Raw genomic sequence first — 25,656 nt, forward strand, 5'->3', positions numbered from 1 at the left:
CAGGCAGCTTGCTCTTGGCTCTGGTAGAGACCTTGACAATGGAGTCAGGGTCCCAGCTGCTCAAGGCCGGCTGAGACTTTGTTTCCATGTGAAGGCATACTAGTACTAACAATAATCATAGTGATGACTCACATGAAATAATAATCTGCCTGTTACTTTTACTATTATCATCATCATTGAGCGTTTCCCAGCAGCCCAGCTAATGCCAAGCACTTGACATGTATTATCTTTTTTAAAAAAATATTTATTTGGCTGCACTGGGTCTTAACTGTGGCATGTGGTATCTAGTTCCCTGACCAGGGATTGAACCCTGGCCCCCTGCATTGGAAGTGTGGCGTTTTAGTCAATGAACCACCAGGGAAGTCCCGAGTTACTTTATTTAATCTCGATAACGACACTAGGGGGCAAGTACTATGCTTATATACTGTTCTTCTCTGGTGGCTCAGATGGTAAAGAATACAGGAGACTCCAGTTCGATCCCTGGGTTGGGAAGATCCCCTGGAGAAGGGAATGGAAACCCACTCCAGTATTCTTGCCTGGAGAATTCCATAGACAGAAGAGCTGGTGGACTAAAGTCCCTGGGGACACAAAGACTTTCACTTCACTTCACTATTCTTACACCCATTTTAAAGTCGAATTAACCCTAAGGCTCCCCATTTACCACATTATTTGTGTTTTAATTTTTTAAACACTTCCAGCAGCTAATCATTTTACATGCCCTCACTGTAGCCAGGCTCAAAAACTCAAAGTAACTGCACATTGGCCACCACACCCAAGTCCTCTGGCTCCATGATTACCCAGGTGCCTTAGAATCTGAACTGTATGTTGTGCTGATTACAAAACACTCAGCACTTGCCTGAATCAGTTCCACTGAGAATCCCAAGTATGTAACTTTGTTGTTTTAGATCGGTTTATTCTCAGGCAAAGTAAACCTGAAATTGCTTCTAAATTCCTTTTGAAATATTCCCTAGTTCTGTGTTTTCACACATTCACCAAGGCCTTACTTCTCCCATGAGGTTGATTCTGAGGTTTTGCTGCACTGGGAGAATGTTAACTGACAAAAACCATAAGTAATGGCGCTGAACTGTAAAGTAATTAATGCAGGAATAATAGCACAGAGTGGGGATCTCGGTGTTTTAATGAGAGCTCAGGAAACTGTCTGGCTGAAGCTGGTTGAAAGTAGAGGGGGAGAGGAATGTAATCATAATCACTGCTGCATATTAAAAAGTGACCTCTTTGGTGTGATCAATACGGAGACCTCATAACCTTTCCTGTCACCTGGAACTTTGCTTCTAAGACTCTGTGGGCCTTTTAATAAAAAAGATAGTCCCCAGTCTACCCTCATCTACTGTGAATCTTTTCCAATATTTTTTTTTCTTTTTTGAGGGTGAAATTAGAAATCACCATTTTTAGAATATTTGTGTGTGTGTGTGTATATACATATATATATATATTTTTTTACCCTCAAATATATTTATTCAATGCTTGCTCTATAATGAGAGTTTTAACTTTGTATTTTCCTTTCCATTATCCCTGAAAAGAATGGATTATGGAAAAAAGATTAGAGAGGGTATAACGCGATATGGTGTTTGCTAATGTGCTATCAGAAGTATTAGTAGGACTTGCCAAGGTTTGTGTCTTTTATGAATGCCTTTCAGATTGCAATTATCTAATAGACTTGGAAACCTGTTTGTATTCTTACAGGCATTAACTGTCACCTTCGAAAAAATCCCAGAAAATGAGAGTGCAGATGTCTGTCGGAACATATCAGTCAATGTTCTTGATTGCGATACTATAGGTCAAGCCAAAGAAAAGATTTTCCAAGCATTCCTAAGCAAAAATGGCTCTCCTTATGGACTTCAGCTGAATGAAATAGGACTTGGTAAGGCAATACTATTTTGTCCCAATTCCCTGATGAGCATCCCTCCCTCCTTCCCTCCCTCCCACCAGGCCCCCAGCATGTAGCTGTGGCTCTGTTTGCTGAAGCTTACTAGCCTGGAATATTCCCAGAGGGCATGTCTAGGGACCCGGAGATTGCATTGTTCTCTCACAAGCATCATCCTACAAAACCAGAATCCTTCAAAGAAGCTGTTCTTTAAAAAAAAAAAAAAAAATGTAAATCAGATTCATGAGCTTGCTAACCCTGAGACCGAGTGAATTCACCTTACATCAAGAAGTACAAAAGGTGTCAACCTTAGGCCTTCTGTATGTGTTGCGTTTCACGTTGGCATTTGATTTGTTTGTTGTGATACCCAGTGTGTCATTAGTGGGTGGCTCAGACTCTGGGTGTGAACCCCAGCAGGCTAGAAAGGTCATCTTCCTCTCTGCTAATCACATCCTGCATTAAGTATAGTCTCTAGCCTCCCCCACCACGAAGCAGCATCTGCTCTGAATTCATTTTCGGGCTCTATTGGTATACTGCAAAGGCGAGCATATGCGTGAGGAAGCTAACAGGGCTCCGCTTCACTCAAATGTTCATCAACATTTTAAAGTTGAGCTCCACGCAGCCCTCCCAGGAGACTGTCGTGGGATTTTACAGCAGATAATGGGATAGGAAAAAAAGAGTCAAATCGCAGCGGTGACAGACAGCGTAACAAGGTTCATCTCTCCTGCATGTGCAGTTGTAGCCTCAACTAAGCAGGCAATTAAATTCATCCCACCCGGCCCTTCAAGGCAGACCCCCTGCTAAAAGGCCATTGAGAGAAACCTGAGCGCGGGGTCTGGCCCCATGAGTGAAACCACTCAAATGTATAGCAGTTCCAAGACCTGGCTTCAAGGGAAGCGAGGCCCCTAAAGCACTCTCGTCCACCTATCTTCTGCTTCTTTCTGTTGGCTGGACTGTGGGCACTTCAAGACCATGTGAGCTCATTTGGTTGGAGGCAGGGGCAAAGGGCAGCCCTGGTCAGGCAACCATGACATAACCCAGGACCATCAGCTTCCTGGACCTGCGCCTGCGTCTCCAAGTGTCACTCTGACTACAAAGGCCCTTGGAGCCAAGGCCCATGGGGAAATGGCCCTGTGGCCTCAGTCCTACCGCTGCCAGGTCCATAGGACCATCCTCACATCATCTAGGGTTTCTGCCCATCAGGTGTTCCTGGCCTCTGATGTGGGGGGTAGGACAGGGAGCAGGAAAAGCCCCCTAGAAGCTTCCCGTTATAGTCTGATGGCAAATGGCTTCTGCGTGTCTGCTGATCTTCCAAACTAGCTCCTTGGCTAGCCTCAGAAAACTAAGGCATAGCCTTAGATACCAGCCATAAATTATATTAAAGTCCAATACCAGAAGCAGCTGTGTGGAGACCTCTCATAGCAGAGACTCACACAGGCAGATGCCCAGAAGGGCAGGAGGCATCATAAGTAAGGGGTGTCAGCTTACCTGGGATAATGGGAACTGATGGGACCCAATTTAATTGGTGAAAGCCACCAGGCAGGTAAGGGGGCAGTGTGATCAGTGTTACCAGATGATCCAGTTTTTTTCAAAAGAGAAATCACAAGTCCTAATTTTTATGTGCAATCTTCCAATCTTTAAATGTTGGTTCTGAATTGACATTAGAATATAATAAAACATGGTGCAGGTTCACAAAACGAAAAAAAAAACCACATCCACGGGCCACACTCTCACCCTTGGGCACAAGTTGGTGACCTCTTAAAAGAGCTGAAGCCCTGATGCAGGGGTGCCAGCCGACCAGTACACCCCACACGGGGACGGACAGATCGTTCCCAGAGCACCTGCTTGTGAACACACAGGTAGTGGGCAGGCAGATTTGCTTTTGGAATTTTCTGAAGAGTTTAATCTCTCTGAGGATGCATTATTTTGTCTTCCTTTGGCTTTATTTCCAGGCTTAGCCTCAGAGTAAAAGCTTCAGGAAGACGTGATCTTACATGTGGGAGCCCTAAACATAAAAGTAAAACAAAAGAGAACGCAGGCTACTGGCCTGGCTGATAACATCTCCAAACCTTCAAAACCACTTTATTTTAGCTTTATTGTTTAGCCTCTAAGTCGTGTCTGATTCTTTGCCATCCCATGAACTGTAGCCCGCCAGGCTCCTCTGTCCATGGGATTCTCCAGGCAATAATATTGGAGTGGGTTGCCATTTCCTTCTCCAGGGGATCTTCCCAAACCCTGTCTTACTTAGCAGACAGGGATCAAACCTGTGTCTCCTGTAAGTAATAATTGAGAAAGTGACACGGTAGTATGTTACATTTCTCAGTGTCATTTTAAAAGAAAACAAAATGCTCTTTTTAAAAATTTTTTTCCAGAGCTTCAGGTGGGCACACGACACAAAGAACTTCTGGATATTGACAGCTCCTCTGTGATTCTTGAAGACGGAATCACCAAGCTCAATACCATTGGCCACTACGAGGTGAGAACAAGGTCATCCCCAGCCCGAACTGGATTAGATCATATCCAGGACCATGCAAATTCTTTGAAAATTACAAGATTCCCACCAGTTTTCTGGAATCATTTGAAGGTTGCTTGTTTCAGGGGCAGCAATTTTCCTTACTTGCTCGTGGTCTGGGATCTCCTTTCCCAGAGCTGTGATTTTCATGGGGTGCAGTCACTCTCTATCCTGTGGTTTAGGCAAGAAACTTCACCTTTACCAGATCCTCCGGCCTATTCAGTGGAAGAGGCGTTGTTGAGCTTGACACTGAACAAAGCTATAGGAGTTCTAAGTTGCACCACTGTTCATTACTGACCTGGTAACCTCTGTGTAGGGTCCTCTGTTTCTGAAAAAGTTTTACGTTTCCTGTTTGTTTGAATATTCAGTGATACCTCCTTGGCCTCTGACCCACTTGCTGGGTGAGTGTTGAGGTGGGTGAGGGGAACATGTGACCCAGCAGAGAGCTGAGTGCCAGAGAAGCGTGCTCAGAACCAAAGAGGGGAGGCAGGGGAGGTTCCTGAACATCACGGGATCCTGGGAGTCATTCAGTAAATTACCCAAATCTTTGTTGAATATCCACTCTGCGCCAAGAGCTGGGACGGCATGCGAGTGGAACAAAGACTAGGTCCCTGACCTCAGAGAGCCTACAGCCCTGTGACCGGGGTGGGGGTGGAAAGGAAAGACAAGACAAGTCGTGAGGCAACATCTTACAGTTTAATAGTGCTATGACTCAGAGCATCCAGGAAGGCTTCCTGGAGGAAGCAGTGACTCATCTGAGACCTGAAGAATGAGAACTTAACTGAGAACTTAACCAGACCAACATTCCCAACAGGGAAGGGGAGCATGCTTGCTCTTCTGCAGAAAGACTTTTAGTCTAGCTGGAACTGGAGAGGGCACAGGTGGCAGTGAGAGCCAATCGCAGCCAGTGTTTACGGAACTCCTACCCTGTGCCAGTTGCTGGCATCAGCCTTTCTCTTTATTTCTGCAAATTCTATCCATAGCAGTCCTGTGAGGTAGGGACTATTATTAAGGCACTTTATAGATGAGTACACTGAGGTTCAGGGAAGTGTGAGCTAGTCAGTAGCTAGTCAGTGGCAGAGAGAAGTTGGGACCGAAATCGCTGGGCTCTAGGGCCCATGGCTTAACCAGTACAGGATGGCTTCTCACAGTAGAAAGCCAGAGAAGTGGGAGGGAGGGGAGCGGGGAAGTGCAGACTGTGTAGGCCCCGCAGCTTCGTCCAGAGTCTGGATGTTATGCCCAGCACAGTGGGACCATTAGAGGATCTTAAGCAGGAGAAATTTGTGTGTATCAGGAAATGACTGTGGCTGTGTGTGGAGCATGGATATAGGAGGTGCCAACGGGGAAACAAGGAGGCTCTTTAAAGGGTTTCAGGTAAGGAATGATGTTTTCCAGGAATGACACTGTGGCTCTGGAAAATGAGGCAAGCAGATGAATTCAGAGATGGGCTGAAGGTGCACGCCGTGAGCTGTGGGAGTGGGAGAGATACTGGGGGGAGGGGAGGGGTCAGGAAGGCATGGGGATGGCTGGGTAGATGCACAAATGCCCTTGCGGAGCTGGAGAAGCAGAGGAGCAGCTTCCCAAGCCCTTGGAGACTAGCTCCCTGTCTTTCAGGGCTGAAATCCCATGGAGACGTGTCTGCACCAAGGCGGCCTTTGGGGCGGGCACTTCCCTCACCCAGACAGAATCTGAGCCCAGTCCTTGCCAGGGTTTCCTGGACAACCGCCTGGAGCAGAGGACCCCCTTGGCCTTGGGCTCTTTGGCTGAGTGGGTCTCAGAGCCGGGTGAGAAATTGTTGCTTTGAGTAATCCCTGGGTGAGTGTTGCCCCTGCAGCCTTTGCTGGAGGGCGCCCCGCAGAGAATGTGCCAGGTTAACAGTTTTTCCCTGTCTTCACCCTTCTGCATCTTAGACTTTCCAACCTTGGTTATCATCTTGCCAAGAGCTGTGGCACCTTTAGAGTTTTTTAAAAACTCGATAAATTTCAAGGAACTTTATGGAAGTACCTATTCCTATCGGTGGGCCATGTTTGGAGAAGCGCTGCTCCAGAGGAAATCTAAGGGCTGGGAAAATTAGAATCAGGCTTAGTCCGCCTTCAGTCTGCGTTTGAGAGCTGCACGCGGCCGCTGTCTCCTCCTCCTGTTTCTGGGTGGTGGGCTTGTCTGGGCAAGTTTGGCAGAAACACAGCCACAAACGTGCCCTCCTTTGGTGTCTTGACTCAAGTGCTGGCCTTGCTCAGCTATGGAGGGAGGGCTGGCCCACCCTGGTCAGGCTTCTCGGCGTCCCCTGGCCGCCGTGTGGCATGGACTGGGCCCCAAAGGAAGGGGATGTGGCCGCTCACTGGCATTAATAGGGAAAGGCAGGATGAGACACTCCAGCAGGGAAAGGGGAGAACCACGACCGCGGTCTGCAAGGCAAGGGGAGGACTGTCAGGAGAGAGGGGACATCCGTCTTCACTGCAGACACCGGCCGTGCTAGACACCGATCTGCTTAAGGATGATAATGAAATTAATCTGGCCTGTAGTCACTTCCCATCCCAATGATTTATTGGCCTCATACCCTAGCGTTGCCACATGGTGGTAATAAATGACAAGACTAGGACACAAGGGCTTAAAGGATTCTCCTATGTTTAAAGAGCTAAGCCGTAAGGCAGATAAACGTGGAGAGCTTGAAGGAAACCCGGGAGGTCAACGGCTCCGTGCCCTCTGTGCCTGGACCATCTCCCATGCCCTGGTTTTCAGAGACTATCATTTATCCAGCCTCCTAAATCTATACCCGCTTTATGGCACAGTCAAAATCTGGAATCATTTGACAGGGCTGAGCTGAAGCTTGCTTTTGCCCTTTCATTAAAGAAAAATTTTCTCCTAGAACACTTACATTTCCCTCCAAAGAGACAGGGCGCTAATTATCACTCTTATTCATTTACTAAAGCGCTCTCGTTTGAGTCACTGGAAGTGCTTGAAAGCGAAAAACTATATTTCATTTAAAAATAGGATCTCACTCGGAGTCTTAAGTGATTCAGACTCACTTCCCTCCAATTAGCCCAAATTAGTGAGGTTTTCAAGTTAATCTTTAGCGAAGGCCAGTTCCTCCTCCTATCTAAACAAAATCCCTGCTGCTGGGGTGTGAGCCCGTTTCTTCTCTCGCCTTGTTCTGTCCTCAGGGCGAATAGAGTGTAGCTGGTCTCCTGCGAATGATTTACTGTCCATGTACTTGAAGAACCAGTTTCTTGAAGGGTCATGAAGGTGCAGCAAGAACATAGCATCTCATGGGTTCGATGCAGCCTCCAGAGCCCCAAGTTACCAGCAGTGCCCTATCACCAGCAGGATGGCATCCTTGCCCAGCCTGGGTGTCAGCACAGTTGCTTTGCTCAACTGTGGCAGCAACTGATGACAGTGGCAGCTGGTGCCCAGCACTGCTGGAGGGCATAGACGTGATTGATGTTCACACGACCTGTGACGAAGGTGCTTTTATTACCCTCTTTCTCTGAACACGAAAGAAGAGAAATTTCTGCTCCAGTCTCATTCAGTCCTGTGCAGACAAGGGGTAGAGTGACGCCTTTACAAACCCATGGAGCCAGAGGCATCTTCTCGCCTATAATTAAACCCTCCCGAATGCCTTCTCCACTATTGCCCACTATGTGTGTTTACTACGAAGGGGACTGTGCTGTGCTCTGGAGCCAACGTATGTGTCTGTGTGAGTCTATCGAGGGTGTGGGGTTGCTGGTCCCATGTGACTGTGGCAGGATGGTTTCTCACAGTCCAGGCTTTCTGCAGCTGCCCCCGCCCCTGCCGTATGACCTCACCACACCCACATCCAGCCCTTGGGTGGCATCAAGTTTGCAGGACAGGTGTTGTGTCCAGCAGGAAATGTTCTCTACAGATCACATCTTTCGTTCTGAGCTGTGAGGTTTTGAGGGCAGAAGAGACGTTTAACCAACGTGTTGTTGAAGAACGTTCCTCCTAACGGGAGCATGCCAGTGCTCAAGCGGTCACTGCTAACACCAGAGTTGTCACTCACATGACATTTAAAGTTCAGAGGAACGTGCCCAAGGTCAGTGGTCTTTCCGGTCAGGTGTGTCATTAGACTGTGGGCTGCATCTTTGGACTGTCTCGAAGGGTCTCATACAGCACGAATGACTTTAGATTCTTATTGATCAGAAAAACAGAGAGCTTTTAGTGTGCTGGGCATTGTTCTAGGAGCTTTCACGAACAGTAACTGCTTCATCCTCTTTGTAGCCCGGTGAGGTAGACACTGTCATTATTCCCATCCTGAGGCCCAGGGAGGCTAAGAAACTTGGCCACACTCCCATAGCTCTCCTCACTGATGCCCCAAGGCTGGAAGCAGATGAAAAAGGAATTGCACAGAGGCCGTGCCTCTGCTCAGCGCCAGAGGGGTCACCTTGCTCAGAGCCGGGCTTGCAGCCCACACTCCTAGCCTCTGAAGCAGCCTGGCTGGAGAGCTTAGGGGAGAAATTCTGGTAGTTATCTTCTCTGATGTCAAATTCAAAAGGGCAACTTCTCTTCAGATCTTACGCTGAATCTTACGTCTGTGAGTTTATCAGAATGCTTCCTTACGTCTGATCCTTCTTTGACATCCTTTAAGGCCAATACTCCTTGAAGGCGACAGAAGTTTACCTTCATCGGAGGGAAGCCTCTTTCAGGTATCCAAGGGCTGACAACTCCAGCACAACAAAAGCCTGGGGAGCTTAGGTTCCTCATCACATGCTCACTGGTGGAGCCCCAGTCCCCTCCTCGAGGACTAGCTCGGGGAGGCAGTCCTCAAAGCGGCTTTGGGTCTGGCCCAGGGCTGATTCCAAGCACACCAGAAAGAAGCCGGAGCTGTGTTGTCATTGTCACTAGTTTCAGGAACCCTCCAGAGCTCTGTCCTGGGCAGCAGGAGCATCTTGGGTGATTTGATGTGTCTGTTGAGAACGTTCTAATGGCCCCTTCCAGATGCTCTGCTGAGCCCTGAGCCTCCTCTCCTGAAGGACTCAGCAAGGTTATCGCTTGGGCTCTGAAAAAGAAAATAGATTCCTTTTTCGTCTGCCTCTAGCCTTGGGGCGTCAGTGAGAAAAGCTGAGGGGAAGGCTGGGAGAACAGTATTGAGTGGTTGCTGGGAAAACGTTAGTTGAATAGGATTCTGTTTTCACAAACACCATTTTAGGAATGAGAGATGCCAGTAAGGGTTTCTACATGGAGCTTTGTAGTGACTATTGTGTTTTTAGACTTAAGGAGAAAATGTAATGGTGGTTCAGACCCTACTCATGATTTTCCATAAAATTCTTAGGCTTAAGTTCCAGCTTTCCTCCTGGGCCAGCCATTTGAAATTGACACTATCTCGGCCTTCTCTGGCGACCCGGTGGTTAAGGCAAAAGGAAAAGAGGGCAGCAGAGGATGAGATGGTTAGATAGCATCAGCAGCTCAACAGACATGAATTTGAGCAAACTCCAGGAGATAGTGAAGGACAGGGAAGCCTGGCATGCTGCAGTCCATGGGGTCGCAAAGAGTCAGACATGACTAAGCGACTGAACAACAACAATAACCTGTGGTTAAGACATCATGCCGCCATTGTAGGGAACGCAACTTTGATCCCTGGTCGGGGAATTAAGATCCCACATGCCTTGCAGTGCAGCCAAAAAAAAAAAGACATTAAAAAAAAAAAAAGAAATTGCCAGCATTTGACCATTTTTTACTTACAAAATGGCAGTTTCATCAGGTTAAGTTCAACCTTATATTTCTAGAAAATCTGTTTTTATGGTATAATCATCAACTTGTGGCATTAAGACAGTATTTTACCACAGAGAAATCTCACTTTCACTTACAATTTGGGGGTGTGTTGCTTTTGTTTATTTCAGAAGCAACCTCATTTTACTTTTTTAAAGGTGTTCTTTAGTGACAGTCCAGTTCAGTCGCTCAGTTGTGTCTGACTCTTTGTGACCCCATGGACTGCAACACACCAGGCTTCCCTGTCCATCACCAACTCCCAGAGCTTGCTCAAACTCATGTCCATCGAGTCGGTAATGCCATCCAACCATCTCATCCTCTGTTGTCCCCTTTTCCTCCTGCCTTCAATCTTTCCCAGCATTAGGGTCTTTTCCCTGAGTCAGTTCTTTGCATCAGGTGGCCAAAGTATTGGAGTTTCAGCTTCAACATCAGTCCTTCCAATGAACACTCAGGACTGATCTGCTTTAGGATGGACTGGTTGGATCCCCTTGCAGTCCAAGGGACTCTCAAGAGTCTTCTCCAACACCACAATTCAAAAGCATCCATTCTTTGGCACTCAGTTTTCTTTATGGTTGGTCCAAATCTCACACCCATACATGACTACCGGAAAAACCATAGCTTTGACTAGATAGACTAGTCCCCATTTAGTGACTAGTCCCCATTTGATGAGCTTTAGTTCTATGTACCTTGAGTGAGTGAAGTCACTCAGTCGTGTCCGACTCTTTGAGACTCCATGGACAGTAGCCTACCAGGCTTCTCCATCCATGGGATTTTCCAGGGGAGAGTACTGGAGTGGGCTGCCATTTCCTTCTCCAAGGGATCTTCCCAACCCAGGGATTGAACCTGGGTGTCCTGCATTGCAGACAGACACTTTACCGCCTGAGCCACCATTTAGTTAGTTATTTCTATATTTTTGGCTGAGCTGGATCTTCGTTTCTATGTGCAGACTTTCTCTAGGTGTAGTGAGCAGGGACTCCTCTTCGTTGTGGTGCATGGGCTTCTCATTGCAGTGGCTTCTGTTGCAGAGCACAGGCTCTAGGTGCACGGGCTTCAGTAGTTGCAACACGTAGGCTCAGTAGTTATGACTTGTGGGGTTTAGAATATGGGCTCCATGTTTGTGGCACATGGGCTTAGTTGCCTCCCAGCATGTGGGATCTTCCCAGACCAGGGATCAAACCCATGCCCCCTGCACTGGCTGGTGGATTTCAGGGAAGTCCTGAAGCAACTTTAAATTGATGACATGAGTCCATCTCTCCCTGTATGGTCTCAGCTCCTAATTCTGATGGTAGAAAAGTCTGCAGTCATCTTTGCCTCATTCCAGTGAGGGCCAGCTACCATCATTGGAGGGGTATGGCTTTGATGTCATTTTGAATCTTGGAGCACCATAAGACTGGAAGGAATTTAATTTGCAATTGCTGTGTGTACCAGCTCTGCTCTAGGCTGGAGAAACATTCCTGCCACAGATCCATCTAGTGACATTAATCTTTCTTTGATTTAATTTGGTTTTCATTCCTAAAGTAGGGGCCCACAGGACACTCCCGGCCTCACAGGAGTATGGGAGGATTAACGAGCCACACTTAGGAAAGCTTTTGGAGCTCCTCAGATGGAACAAACAGCATCATATATTTAACACCTTGGATTCTGCCTCACTTTTCAAAATGGCATTTCTGTCCTTCACTCGGCAGCAGTTGACTTTTGTGCAAAGCAGAAAATGGAACCCTTTACCACCACCCCACCATCCCCACAAACATCTGTAACTAAACTAGTTTTCTGTCTTTATAACAGTGTTAACGTGTCACGTGGAGGGAAAAACGTGCCAGCCCTAGAGCAGCTGTGAAAGTTAGACATACCCTCGCACACATACATGCTCACACACACACACAACTCATCTGCTAATAAAGTGCTTTTACACTTGCTCTCAAGAGATAATTTCAGAGTAAAATTTCCCCGGTACAAGCTGCGCCTGCGCTGTCTTAATGCCTGAGCACCGTGCCAGCAGCGAGTCATTGCCAGCTCTTGAAAAGACATTTGAACTTTTGGCTGTGCTCCTTATCGGAAAGCCCATCCGTGGTGTTTGTGATTATAGAGTAAGGGTGCTCGCTTTTGGCAAAACAAAGCATCTGACAGTAGCAGAGTATTGGCTCAACACACAACGGGATCCATTTGGGATTCATTCTTTGACAATTACCCAGAATGAATCACCAGCTTCCTTTTATAACAAAGGTGTTTATTGGCTTAGAAACAGAGCATATCCAGCTCTTCATGGGGAGGGATTTTGTAATGATGTTCAGACATTATCATAAACTCGGTGTCTGAGTATTGCTAAGGGGGTGCCTGCACAGAGCGTTGACTGTAATTGCATCAAAAATGGAGGAGAATTAAAAAATCAGCCAGAAAACAATGAATGGCTCAAGGGGAAAGGAGAGGATGTTTGGTAATAGCAGCAGAGTCCAGGAGCTCAGTACTTTAGAATCCGTGCACAAGACACTTTGCAGAGGCCAGAAGGCCCCCACCAGCCCTGCCCAGGACCCCTTTCCCACTCAAGATGTCAGGAGCACCAGTAGTTGGAGGCTTCTGGTCTAAACTTAGTGACTGGCTGGACCCTATGCTCAGGGGCCTCCTCCAGGGCTGGCTCTGGCTCCTGTTCCTTCCCCTGAGGGGACAACCTGCAAGAGATTAGGCTTTAATCCTTTGGTGTTTGCTGAGCCAGTTTGTACATTCTGATAACCAACTTGCTACAGGCCAGAAACATTCTCAGTTTTTACTTTTTTTTCAAATGGAGGGAGGCCAGGTCCAAATTAATATTAGAATTCAGAACAGCTTTAAAGCTTTCAAGTGCAGGGAACAATCACTTGGCTGATGACAGTGTTCAGAAATGACAGGGTTAACCCTTCAGTCACATCCCAGAACAAAGGTGAGGATTTGTGTATCCCTACCCTGGCTTCTCCACAGCCCCTTTGTCTTGTATTTCTGTCGGCCAGCCCCTCAGAACAATTTACTCCTCCAGCGAGCAAAGCCTGCCCTCCTTCTCTTATCATCTAGGCCCCCTTGGCCTGATGGGCCCTTCTTCCTCTGGTTAAGTGTGGGGAAGGGTTACACGGTCCCCAAAGTTTCTCATCCCTCAGAACTCTTGATGTTGTCTCCAAAAGAGGCTACACATTGGGGCTGAAATCACATCAGTACGGTAAAAGCATTTGTCAAATGCATACATTTAAAATCCATGACCGTTTTTAAAAACAGCTGTGTTGGGATATAATTTGTATATCATAAAGGTCACCTTTTCAAGGTGAAAATGGTTCAGTGGGTTCTTGGGAACACTTGTGGAGTTGTGCAATTGTCACCACGATCTAATTTTAAAACATTTTCATTACTTCAAATAGAAACCTTGAACTCATTAAGAGTCACTCTTCATTCCTCCAAAGGCAACTAGTAATCTACCTTCTGTTTGTATGAATGTGCCTATTCTGGACAAATTATGATTATATAATACGTGATCTTTTGTGACTGACTTCTGTCACTTAACCATGTTTTTGAGATCCATTCGTGTTGTAGCATGTGTCAATACTTCTTTCCTTTTATTGTATGGCAATTTTTTTGTAGTGTATTCATTCACTAGAATAGTAATTCTTTTAAAAGGACAAACTGCTGGTAGCTGCAACAATGCAGATAAATATAAACGTGATAGACCTTATGTTGACCCTAAGAAGCTAGACACAAGTGTACGCTGAATGATTCCATGTACAAGAAGTTCAAGAACAGATAGAACTAATCAGTGGTGATAAAAGTCAGAAAAGTGATTACCTCTGGATGAGGATGGGGTGGTTCTTGATTGAGAAGCATAATAAGGGTACTTCTTGGAACCTTGAAATAAAATTTTATATCTTGATGTGGGTGGTGGCTACTACATAGGTATATACTAAAGTGAACATTCTTGAGCTGTACACTTAATACAAGAACATTCCTATAAGTCATGTTTAAATTTTAAAGTTTTTATTTAAAAGTGTATGCAATTTTACAATTTTTACAAGCTTCTTTTAAAAAGATAAAGACCTGCAAAAAAAAGAGAACAAATTATAAGCGTCCTGCTGGATGGATTATCACAAAGTGAGCCTATCTGACAACTCCCACTCAGATCAAGAAATAGAGCCTTATGGGCACCACAGACGCCCCCTCATGGACTCTCCTAATCACCACTCTCTCTTCTCCAAACATTTAAATCATAGTTTTGACTGGGTTTTTTGTTTTTCTTTTTTTTTTTTTTAAGCTAAATGTGAATGGAACCACACGGTGTGCATTCAATTTTGTCAGGATTTTGCTTCAGAGGTTCATCCATGTGGCATGGAGCAGTAATTTGCTCATTGTCATTGTCTTATCATAACCTGTTTTATGAATGTACCCCAAACTCTTCATTCATTCTACTGGATATTGGGGTTGTAAATGCCAGTATGGGGCACTTACAAAGTTGACCCTCAGGATATGCACATGTGTATACCTAAATGTGAAACTGCTGTGTCATAGGGTGGCCACCAGCTTTATAGGCCAGTTTTTGAAAACTTGTTTCAGCATTTCTTTATATAGTAGGAGCCCCCCCCCGCTTCAAAAAAAAGAAAGTAGTCTAAACAGTCCCTACTCCCAAGAGGCTGGGGTGCCCCCCAACACAGCTGACTCCTCCCCTTGCCTGCCTTCTTCACAAAACCACAAGCTCCTTGAGGACAGAAACAGTGTCTCGCTCATCACTATAGCCCCAGCCTGCAATGCTCAGAACATAGGAATTCTTAAATAAATATTTGAATAAGTGAGAGAATGTAAGATCCATCCAGCCATCTAATTCCTGAGTGAAGTTGAGAAATACATTAAATTTTGAAAACTCATCTATTTTTTATCTTTGCTTTCAGATATCAAATGGATCCACTATAAACGTCTTTAAGAAGATAGCAAATTTTACTTCAGGTAACCAACATAATGTTAACCTTTTGTTCTCAGTCTATGAAGTATATTGCTTTTTGCCTCTCAGATGTACTGTCACAAAGATGAGATTGAGTTGTTACTATGTAATTCTCTGATTGGAGGAAAGCCATTTTGATCTGTTTCTGGTCCTAAGAATGTGAGCTCTGCAAAGGAGGACAGGAAACTGTAAACAGTGGTTGCTGTGACTGCCTGGCACTGAGGAAGTTGCTACCATTAACCACCCCTAAACACGGGGCAGAATCTTAGCCATTGCAGCTCTTTTCCAACTCCTCAGTAGGATGGGGGCTGACAGAGGGGATCCCCCTGGCAAACTGAGGGAAGCCTGCAGATTATCACACAGCCCTGCAAGCTCTGAACAAACAAGATAATTCACTTAGTCCAAAGCTCCTACTGATGGACCAGTGACAGAGGGAGCTTTGTGGGCAAAGTTAATCCGCCAATCTCTAAACTCTCTTCTATGTCCCTGATAGCCTAGGGGCAGGAAAACACTGTGACAGTGACTTGAGAAAATCCTGAGGTCTATGCCGGGCTTCTCTCTAGAGAAATTATATCCAAGCCAAGACAGTCAGTCCTCCTCGGCCATCAGAAAGGTTCTGGGCCTCACCAACAGGGCCTGTTCACACACACACACAGCTGGAGGTGGGGCTTCCCTATTCCCGGATCCAGAGGTAGGAGCAGCCTGATAGGACCCAACACCTGGTGAGTGCAAATGAGGAATGCAGGGCTCCCAATGAAATGGATAGGATGACTGGGAAGGTTGTAGGACACCCCTTGGTTGGTTGTAGGACATCCCCACCTCCCAAGCCCCCATCTACTCCCAAGTCAAGCTATATTGAGAGAAGCCATCTTGCAGTGGGTGGCTGTCCTTCTGGTCTAGGGGGGTTGGTGTCCTTATGCTGTAATAAGTGGAGGAGCTGTGTATTTTAGGCTTCAGAGACTATAGTCTTTTGAGAGCTTGTTATTTAGAGATCTTTCATTTGGATCACTTTATGGGTCTTAAAGGTGGTCAGCATCTCTACTTCCTCCCTGTCCAGTCTCTCCTTATTCTCCAAAACCCTTGCCCCTCTGTCCTTTCATCACCCACTCTGTGAACATCCCAGCCAGTCCCCTGGTGAACCCAATTGCTCCACTTTCCTGAACCTCAGGCTGGGCTACCACGTGGGAGAGGCCTGCAACAGCACAGCTCAGTCGCTATAAATTCCCATCTGGATCCGGACCCTCAACGCACCCTGTTCCCCTTTGTGCTTCTCCAGACAGCTGACTGTTCTGTGATCCCACATTCTCTCCTCTGATCCCCACAGGCTTCCCTATCAGCAGATGACTTCACTCAGTACCTCACAGAGAAAGCAGAGATCAGAATTCCTTCAATAGCCAGCACCAACCCTCCCTCCCTCCCTGTGTCTGCCAGTCCCTCCTCCTTGCTCCCCACACATGCTAGGGCTGCCCTTCCTCCCAGCCAAATCCTGTTTCCCACCTGGGCTTCGCATCCCCACTACTATAGTTTTCCAAGAGCATTTTAAGGTGTTCTAATCTCTCTGGTCTTCAAAACAAAACCCAACTGTCTTGCTTCCTCCTTTCCCTGCATTTGCCACTTCCTTTTCAGCCACATTTCTTCTCAGACTGTCCGCTTCGTGCTGCTCCATCACACACTGTGACCTCCGCCTTGCTGCCCTTCTCTCAGATCCTAGAAGACGGTACCTTTCTTTCCACCTCAGGGCATTTGCACCCACCCTTCTCCCCATTTGGTCCTGCTCACTATCTGTTCATTTAGGTCCAGCTCCAACATCCCACCTCAGAGAACCTTGCTGATTAGGTCCGTGCCTTGTTAGATACTTTCCTAGCATATAATTCTCCATAATCCTTATCACAAGTAAATTAAACAGTTAACTGTGTAATTAGTAGGAGTCTCTCAGTGGCTGGATGTGAATTCCTTCAGGTGAGAGCTAGGTCTTATTCATTGCTGTCTGCCTAGTAGCCCCTGGCACACAGTACGTGCTCCAGCTCTATTTGCTAAATGAATGAGAACTGAACCTCTCCTACCCCACCCCCAAGTGATGGTTCAGCCTCTGCTTCAACACTTCCAGGGACAACTCCAGTCCCTGGCCCATCCTATCTTCACACTGTTTCTAAGGTCTTAAGACGCGGGGGGCGAGGTGGGGGGCGGGGCGCGGAAGGTCGCTATGAAAAGCTTGGGTGGGAGGGCACAAGGAACCTATTCTGTTTATAGCCAAGTGGGGCATCTTATGGGGAAGGCCAGTTAGCCTGTGGTGGGTTTTTTTTAATGCACTGTTTCTCTCCCTCTTTCTGTGGCGTTCAGATGTGGAATACTCAGAAGATCACTGCCACTTGGTGAGTCCAGGCTTGCTTGTGCTCCTGCTGAATTGGATGCCTTCTGCAGCACAACGCGTCTCCTTGGGTAACGCTGCTTCTGCTATGCCTTCCCTTTAGATTTTACCAGATTCGGAAGCATTCCAAGATGTGCAGGGAAAGAGACATCGAGGGAAGCACAAGTTCAAAGTAAAAGAAATGTATCTGACAAAGCTGCTGTCGACCAAGGTACACTTACCATTCTGGGGGCGCTTTTACGGCTACCTTGGGGGTGTATGATGTGTTTGACTTAATTTCCACTGAAGTGTGAAAATGTTACAAATCCCTTGTGCCTTCTAGCAAAGCAAAAGGAAAGTTTAAATTGTAAACACTTCCTACCCCCTTCTTCTTCTTCCTCACAAACTGCAAAGATTAAAGCACTTTATAAATTTCTACCATAGCATCTTCAGTCAGGGATTTAATGTTGCTCCCAAGCCCTTTACCCACCACTGCACTGTTATTTTTTAGGTTGACAGCATAATTATTCCTTTTTGTTTACTTGTTACTATAGATGAGCAATAAAACTCCCTCTTTAAATTGCAAATAAAATGAAGAGGGGGTGGTCATTTTAAAATTAAGAATTCTGTTCACATATAAAAGTGTCAGATGTTTTAAAAGCCAGTGGAACAGGAATACCAAATTGGGAGCAAATTTTCCTTTATCTAGTTTTTAGTGGGATTAAACAGAAGTCTGTAGTGATCCTTTTTTTCCTGAAATGACTAGCAATATAAGTGCTGTTATCTACACCTGGACCTAGTCTTCTGCTGGGCATGCGTCTTCAGATTATAGCAGAGTGTCTGCCTGGAGCCTAAACAAATCTACTAGATTTGTTTGGTGGGCAGAGGACAGCCAGAATCTCTTGGCTTTTCTCATCTGTCCCACAGAACTCTATTTGTTTTTTATAAAACAGTCAGATGCTCTGGAGAGTACACAATAAAACCCTATGATGGAAATGTATGCAACAGGAAAAATTCTGGGAACCAAGCAACATCATTTGAGTTTTTCCAGGCTGAACATAACTAATAAAAGCCAAACATCCGGGGCTTTTTGGTTTATGTATACAGCCCTATTAACTGACATTTCAACTGCTAGCAGTTTCAAAGACAGCCTCCCTGTTGCCTAAACAATGTTGTTATCAGCAAGAAGCTTACGCACCCAATCTAAACCTGGGCATGGATTTTTCAGGACCTTTGTCTTAAACACTGAGTGCTGGCCTCATTTGACAACTGTACATACTTTCTCTTCAGCTTGTTTTTCTGTTTTGTACATCATTACCTCTGAACTTGGATTTCATTTTTCATCATGTTTTCAAAAACTACTATCCTATTTTCTTTTTAATCTTCCAAGTCTGATGTGTTGTATCTTTCAGGTGGCAATTCACTCTGTGCTTGAAAAACTTTTTAGAAGTATTTGGAGTTTACCCAACAGCAGAGCCCCATTTGCTATAAAATACTTTTTTGACTTTTTGGATGCCCAGGCTGAAAACAAAAAAATCACAGATCCTGATGTGGTACATATTTGGAAAACAAACAGGTGGGAACAACAATAGGTGATTACCAACTTTAAGAATCTGGGACAGAATCTTAACTAAAAGAAGGGCATGGATAGTTACAGAAGGATTACCCCTATATTTGAAATTTTTGGCTTGGCAAGCTATCATGTCAAAGCAGTTTCTTACTGGTAGGTACTGTTTTTTAAGTAAAAATGATTCCTGTGCTGAGAATCCTATCCTTTAGGGCAAAGTAAACAAACTCTGTTATTTTTATTATCTTTAAACAAGTTTAGCTTGACCAGTAAATGATGAGAAATTAATATTTTGTGGTTTTATCATACACTTTTCCATTAGAGAAGACTTATATTTGTCCCTCAGAGGATTCATCACTTAGCAATTTCCAAGCTATCTATTGTATAAGTTTCTGCTTTTATTTGGTCAAATGCCATGAGAATTTGTCAAAGGATTGTGTTTTAATACTCTACCCTGAGCTGAGGCAAGGCATCCAAATTAAAACTTCTCCTCAGTAAAGAAACATAGCTCATTACCTCTCATTCAAATAATTTGTGCATGAGCTGAATGAGACTCAGTTATTATGTAACAGAACTTCTCAGTGCAAGCTCAAGCCCTTTTAAGCATTGAGGTTGGCCAGACCATTTAAAGTAAGTATTAAAAGCTCCAGGCCTACCTTAACTGTCTACTGTGGCTCCCTCCTGCCCTTTGTTCTAGCCTTGGTTTCCTAGGCCCTGCCACTCCTACATCAAGCTTGGGCACTGCAGGCTACCATCTCACTGTGAAGACTGTGGCATGTGAACAAGGGCACTAGTCAGGACAGTAGAGCTGCTGAAAGGCCCAGCAGCCCCTCTGAGTGACTCCCAAGATCATATCAAAATATTTGAGTACCAACTATGTATCCGGCACTGTTTGTTAGGCGTTGAAGGTACAGTAAGAGACAGAAACCCATGTTCTCACAGAGCTTGTATTTTAATAGGTAAATTGTATATTAGAAGGCAATATTAATGCAGAGAAGGAGGAAAAAAACAGACTAACAGGACAAGGTGGTCAGAGGCCTGGTGGAGATATTTGAGTCAGGTCTTGAAAAGAGGCATAAACCCTGAGACTGTCTGGGGCAAGACAGTTTCAGGAAGATGGACGAAGTCCTGAGGCACAAGCTTGCCTGGTGCGTGTGATGAGAAGCGAGGAGGCTGGTGGAGCTGGGGTGAGTAAGGTGAAGCGCAGTTGATGAGTGCCAGCCTAGGTCATGCAGGGCTTTTTCCAGAGGGATGGAGAGCTGCAGTGGAGAGACAAGGACCTGTCTCTGGCTGGCTAACCTCAATGCTTAGAAGGGCCTGAGCTTGCACTGAGAAGTTCTGTTACATAATAAGGAACTGATTCTGTGTTAAGAGGACTGCTGGCCCTTATGGGAGAATTTACTGTTGGGAGCTGGGGGGTAATAATCCTGGTGAAAGATGATGGTGGCTTAGGCCAGGGTGTAGTACTTAAGAGGGGGTGAGAAGAAGTCTGATGAGATGTTCTCACTGGTAACCATTATCTAATATAATGGACAAATTTGTGGAGAAAATTCTTGTTTTGTCAGTGGCCAGTTTCTCCAGGACTCCCCTTCAGGAATTCTAACAGTTTAACCCTTTCTTGTTCTGAGTGACGCTGCCATCTGTTGCTTGGTATATTGGGCAAGGCAGACTTGCATACTTCAGTAACAAGGACATAAACACCCATTTACAAACTGTGATAAACACAGCATCTGCCTCACATGAAAGGCTGTACTTGAAAAGAGATCTCTCTCTCTCTCGGAACAGCCTTCCTCTTCGCTTCTGGGTAAACATCCTGAAGAACCCTCAGTTTGTCTTTGACATTAAGAAGACACCACACATAGATGGCTGTCTGTCAGTGATTGCCCAGGCATTCATGGATGCGTTTTCCCTCACGGAGCAGCAACTTGGGAAGGTAAGGCCCAGCTTTAGGATTTCCTGTATGTGTTTGTGAGAGTCTGAAGTACTCTGTCTTCCTGGTAAACATTCAAGTAACACACGATATCAGCTAAAAAGAAAAAGTAAATGATGGTCATTGAAAACCTGCTTTTCTATAAAATTACTCATTCATTTCTATTTTTAATCTAGTTTAAGTGAAAACCAAAATAGATTATTTCTATCCTACTATAGAACTCTGCCTGTGAAAACCTTTAGCTTTTGTTTCCTAGAAAAATCTTAAGTAGATGCTAATATAGATGCTACAGAACTATGAACCCAAAGTATGTAATTATTGAAATTTGCCTATGTTAATTCCATTTGAATATATCTAAAAGCATCTATTTGATTATAACAAATTTCTCATGGGGAAGAAAATCTTGCCTGAGGTTTCTAATACCTCTGTTTTGTCATTTTATAATCGTTTGTCCTATGGTGTTCTTTGCTGAGCAAAAACTCTATAAGGCAGAAAAAGATAAAAATACAGAGGAAACTCTGAAAGAGATATTTTGGTCTTAACCCAAGTACTCCATAATAAACTGAGCAATATCTGTACCTAATGGGTTTAGAAATCTTTTTATGTTGAGCAGTGGGTCTTTGGTGGAAGGATGTTCAGAGTGTCTCGAATGAAGTGCGATGGGCATGTCATAGGCACCTCAGACTCCTAGTCTAAATCCAGACTCACTATCGCCACTATTTCTAGAGACCAAACTTGTTTTTGACTTTTATCTTCCTAGCACTGCCTATAGTCTCTCAAGGTAAAATCCTCTGGCATTATCGTCACCTTCTCCTTCCTCCCACCTCTGACTCTAGTTGGTTACTACTCACTTCTGTCCCTCCCCTGCTGTAACTACCGTCCTGGCTCCTACTGTCCCCCTTTTACTGTGTCTCAGGCTATCTTTCTAAAACAAAACTCTGATCCTGTCAGATTCCTGCTTAAACATTGTAACCATTTTCCATTACCTACCAGATACAATCTTCAGTACCACATGGCCCTTCCCACTGGGCTTCCAAGTCTCTTTTCTGGCCTCATTTTCTTCCCCAATCCATCTACCTACCCTTTACGCTACAGCTTTTAGTTTTCCCAGACTTAACCATGAGCTTGTTTTCACATCACTTTGCTCGTCCCTTTCCTGTTATCTCTGTCTAGTAAAATCCTACTCATTCATTCAACAAATGTGATTTCCTAATGTATACCAGAAAATGTGAGACTCAGATTTAGTCTAAATATACCTACTCTGTGAATGTTCCCGATGCATTTCCAATATGCCAATTTTGACAAGTTCTCCCTAGTGTGCAATACACTGAAACACACTTAGTTATCCATACTAAAAACAGCTGTTTATTGATTACTATGATCTTGGCATAATTCAGGTCTCACAAGAACCACACAGTTACCATTAACCTCATTTTCTAGATGAGGAATTGATGATGAGAGGTTACAAGTCTTAAGATCATACATCTAATTCTATGTCCTTTTCTTTGTGCTACACTGCTACTGATTATTGATCTTAGATTGTAAGCTTCTTAAGGGCAGGCACTGATTGGTTTTCATTCAGTGCCTACCCACAGTGCCTGGCTAAATAAAACTTTGAGTGAATGATCACAACAGTTGTAGGTTCTACTTAAACTTGTAAACTTGATAGGTGAAAAAATATCTCAGTCCAGGCCTCCTTCAAGCCATCAGTACATTTAAAAATGTACTGGGGCACTGGCCCTATCATTAACTCACCTATCTTCCCTGAGTAGTGATACAATAAAAATTCATATTTTAGGACAAGAAAAATTTAAGCAAAATTTTCCCCTGTGTGGGCCTCCTCCCTCCCCTCTAGTGTGCATTTGTGCACCTACATTATGCATTTATCAGCCCTCTCCGATGGCAGAAGTACCCGCTGAACCATAAAGACCCATTTTTCTTCTGGCACTAGCTGTGTAACTCCTTAGAAGATAATATTCCTCTCTCAATCCTGTAAGGGGTCACAATGACCCACCACACACTGTATGTGTACAGACTACTTTGGTGAACTTTATATACAATGCCAACATAGTATTTCCCTTAAAGATAGCGATTAGTCAGATGATGACCTGGGGAGATACTGGGCTATACATAATGGAAGCTCTTAGCTTAAATACTTTATTAATGTTAATTATTAATGTTCCTACATTATTTGTATTTTGTGCATTACCAAATATATGACTGAACCTCCAATAAAAATGGTGACTAGATGACTTAAAACAATTTGACCAAATATCAATTATTGTAATAGTGTAATTCTAGATGTGGGAAGAAGCAACAGGAAGGAACTATTTCCTGGACCATGAGAGTCTAGTAAGACAGGCAGTCCAGAGGCTTTTGGCTGCCGTTAATAGGGCCTACCTCGTTCAGTAACAGCACAGTGAGTGGCCTATCAATGAAATCCTTGTCTAACCTGAGAATGAGCATTCCTGCTCACGAAATGCCTCCCCAACATTGGTGAAAATTAAGTCTGAAAGGGAGGGGACTGCAAAATAATGTTGCCCATCATCCCACTGTGGTTGCTGATCTGTTATGACACACCCTGAAAGGAATTCAGGCCAAAGATCAGGATGAGGCAGTCTGCACTTGGGGAAAACTGGTTAGCCTTTGGTTAGTTATTTTCAGGAGAAAAGTTCATGAACTCAGTTTCTTGAATCTTCCCATACTTAGATATCTGTTCCTCACAAATAGCACTGTGTGATTGACTGCACAGCCCCCTTCCCCTAAATCACATGTATGCAGGCCCCACCCCCCTTACCTCTTGAGAACAGTCCTCAGAGCTTTCTGAGAGGCTGTCTCCTAGGTCATAATCCTCAGGCTGGTTTGAATAAATTTTTCCATCTCTTTTCTAGACTGGCTATGATTTTTCTTTGACATGTTAATTCTGTCAAAATTATAACTTAAAAAAAAAAATCTTCACTTACATTTTAACATCAGTTAAAATTACACAAAAACATTCAAACTACCAGGGAGTTTTTCCAAAATCAAGACTTCAGAGCCACCAATACTAATGACCATGCTCTTTCTTGAGAACACTGAAAGATTTTTATAATCTAATAAAATAGGGAAAAGCAGAAAAATCTGCCATTGCCAATTACTTACCACATTCATGGTTATAAAGAGGGCTCAATCAGACCTACAATCAAACCTTTTATAAATGCCAAAATTCACTGGTGGGTGAGGATGAGAGCAAATGCTTTAATTCAGGCTTTTTACAACTATTAGTAACGAACTATGATTGAAATAAGTTCCATTGTTACAGTAACTCAAAATCATGTAAAAATAATAATTTTAGTTCTTTTATGAGAGGAAGGCAGAATATATTAGCATTTAATCTGCCTGAAAATAACAGTGACTCACCAGAACTATCTGGATAGCAGTCAGTCATTCAGTCAATAACATTTATGAAGGCCTACTGCATGAAGAAGACTTGTTACCAGGAGATAGGATTAGTAGCAATGGTGGAGTTTCAGCTACATTGGTACTGCTATAAATTTCTGATGGTTTTTTAAACTCTTGGCGGTTGCTGCTTTTTTTCAGGAAGCACCAACTAATAAACTTCTCTATGCCAAGGATATCCCAACCTACAAAGAGGAAGTCAAGTCTTATTACAAAGCAATCAGGGATTTGCCTCCACTGTCATCTTCAGAGATGGAAGAATTCTTAACTCAGGAATCTAAGGTATTGTTAGAAAGTAGAAATAAGATTATATTTGGGTACTTAAAAAAGCCATTTCAGAATCTCTCAACAAGGCTTTCTTTCTTTAAGAAACATGAAAATGAATTTAATGAAGAAGTGGCCTTGACAGAAATCTACAAATACATCATAAAATATTTTGATGAGGTAAGATTTTAAATAACATTTTTAAAAAAACATATACGAATCAGCCACCAGAATTTGGTTACAAAGCGTCCTGTAGGTCTCAGGATGGCTCTGGCATCCCACATGGCCAGAAAGGGAGGCCAGGAAGCCTGTCTGAGATGCGGGATTCTGGCACCAAGCCAGACCCTGCGTGTGGCTGCCCACCTTTGGACCAGCCATTTGATTTAATGGGGCCTATTGACATAGTTAACTTGGATGAGTAAGTAGTGGGCCTAATAAAAGGGGCCTGCTTATGCTTGATTGTAATCTGCTAAAATGAAGGCTAAGCTTGTTAAATCGCCTAGATTCTGTATTCAGTAGTTAAAGTATGACATATTTCTAACTTAAGCAACTACTTCAATAAACCATTCTCCTTTATGATTAATTCTCCTTAATCTGGATTTTTTTCTTTGGGAATTCACACAGACACAGTCATCAGATGCGATGTTTCCAAATATGTTAATTCCCCCTTCCCTGATTCCCCCCCACTCAGTCATGCTGGGACAGGCTATCCATGTCAATGGTGAGAATAGCTCACCAATTCCATTTGCTACTTGAAGATCAAGTGAAGCACTAAGGTAGGGTAGAGGCAATGAGTTCCTTAAACATGATAAGCATCCCTCTTTCCAGGGGTCAGGGGTTAGAAGGGAAGCACTGGGAGGGGAGGGGAGGGGAGGGGAAGGGAGGTAGATATCTCTGACCAGGATGCCCCCTGCCTGCTGCATTTAAGAAGAAATACTTGCCTGCATGTTGGCTGCCCAGGAATGCTTGCTGTGCTTGGAATGGCTGTGACATAATGCATAAAACAGGGCCTTGGAATTCTGGCCCCATATTTGTAAGCAAGTA

The 25,656-nt window shown here is 44.4% G+C and overlaps 1 protein-coding gene and 1 long non-coding RNA gene across 3 annotated transcripts in view; one reads left to right on the top strand and one right to left on the bottom strand.

The window, feature by feature from the left end:
- PLXNC1 (plexin C1) overlaps positions 1 to 25,656 on the top strand; it is a 156,787-nt gene that overhangs the window by 128,408 nt on the left and 2,723 nt on the right. The window contains exons 22-30 of one of the 2 annotated variants that reach the window (XM_081592165.1): positions 1,705 to 1,882; positions 4,258 to 4,361; positions 15,017 to 15,071; positions 17,407 to 17,438; positions 17,538 to 17,645; positions 18,826 to 18,989; positions 20,766 to 20,913; positions 24,490 to 24,630; positions 24,718 to 24,792. In XM_081592165.1, the coding sequence (XP_081448291.1) occupies positions 1,705 to 1,882; positions 4,258 to 4,361; positions 15,017 to 15,071; positions 17,407 to 17,438; positions 17,538 to 17,645; positions 18,826 to 18,989; positions 20,766 to 20,913; positions 24,490 to 24,630; positions 24,718 to 24,792 (1,005 nt within the window). Of the gene's footprint in view, positions 1 to 1,704; positions 1,883 to 4,257; positions 4,362 to 15,016; positions 15,097 to 17,406; positions 17,439 to 17,537; positions 17,646 to 18,825; positions 18,990 to 20,765; positions 20,914 to 24,489; positions 24,631 to 24,717; positions 24,793 to 25,656 lie in introns of both variants that reach the window. The other variant, XR_014082566.1, reaches the window with a different exon arrangement.
- Positions 19,914 to 24,590, bottom strand: LOC145546161 (uncharacterized). The gene is made up of 2 exons (XR_014082571.1): positions 24,310 to 24,590; positions 19,914 to 21,006 (listed from the first exon to the last, which is right to left on the bottom strand). It is a non-coding gene; the product is annotated as an uncharacterized LOC145546161 (long non-coding RNA).

Source organism: Giraffa tippelskirchi, chromosome 4 (assembly GCF_054371585.1).
Source record: "Giraffa tippelskirchi isolate mGirTip1 chromosome 4, T2T-mGirTip1v1.2.pri, whole genome shotgun sequence".
Taxonomy (NCBI): domain Eukaryota; kingdom Metazoa; phylum Chordata; class Mammalia; order Artiodactyla; family Giraffidae; genus Giraffa; species Giraffa tippelskirchi.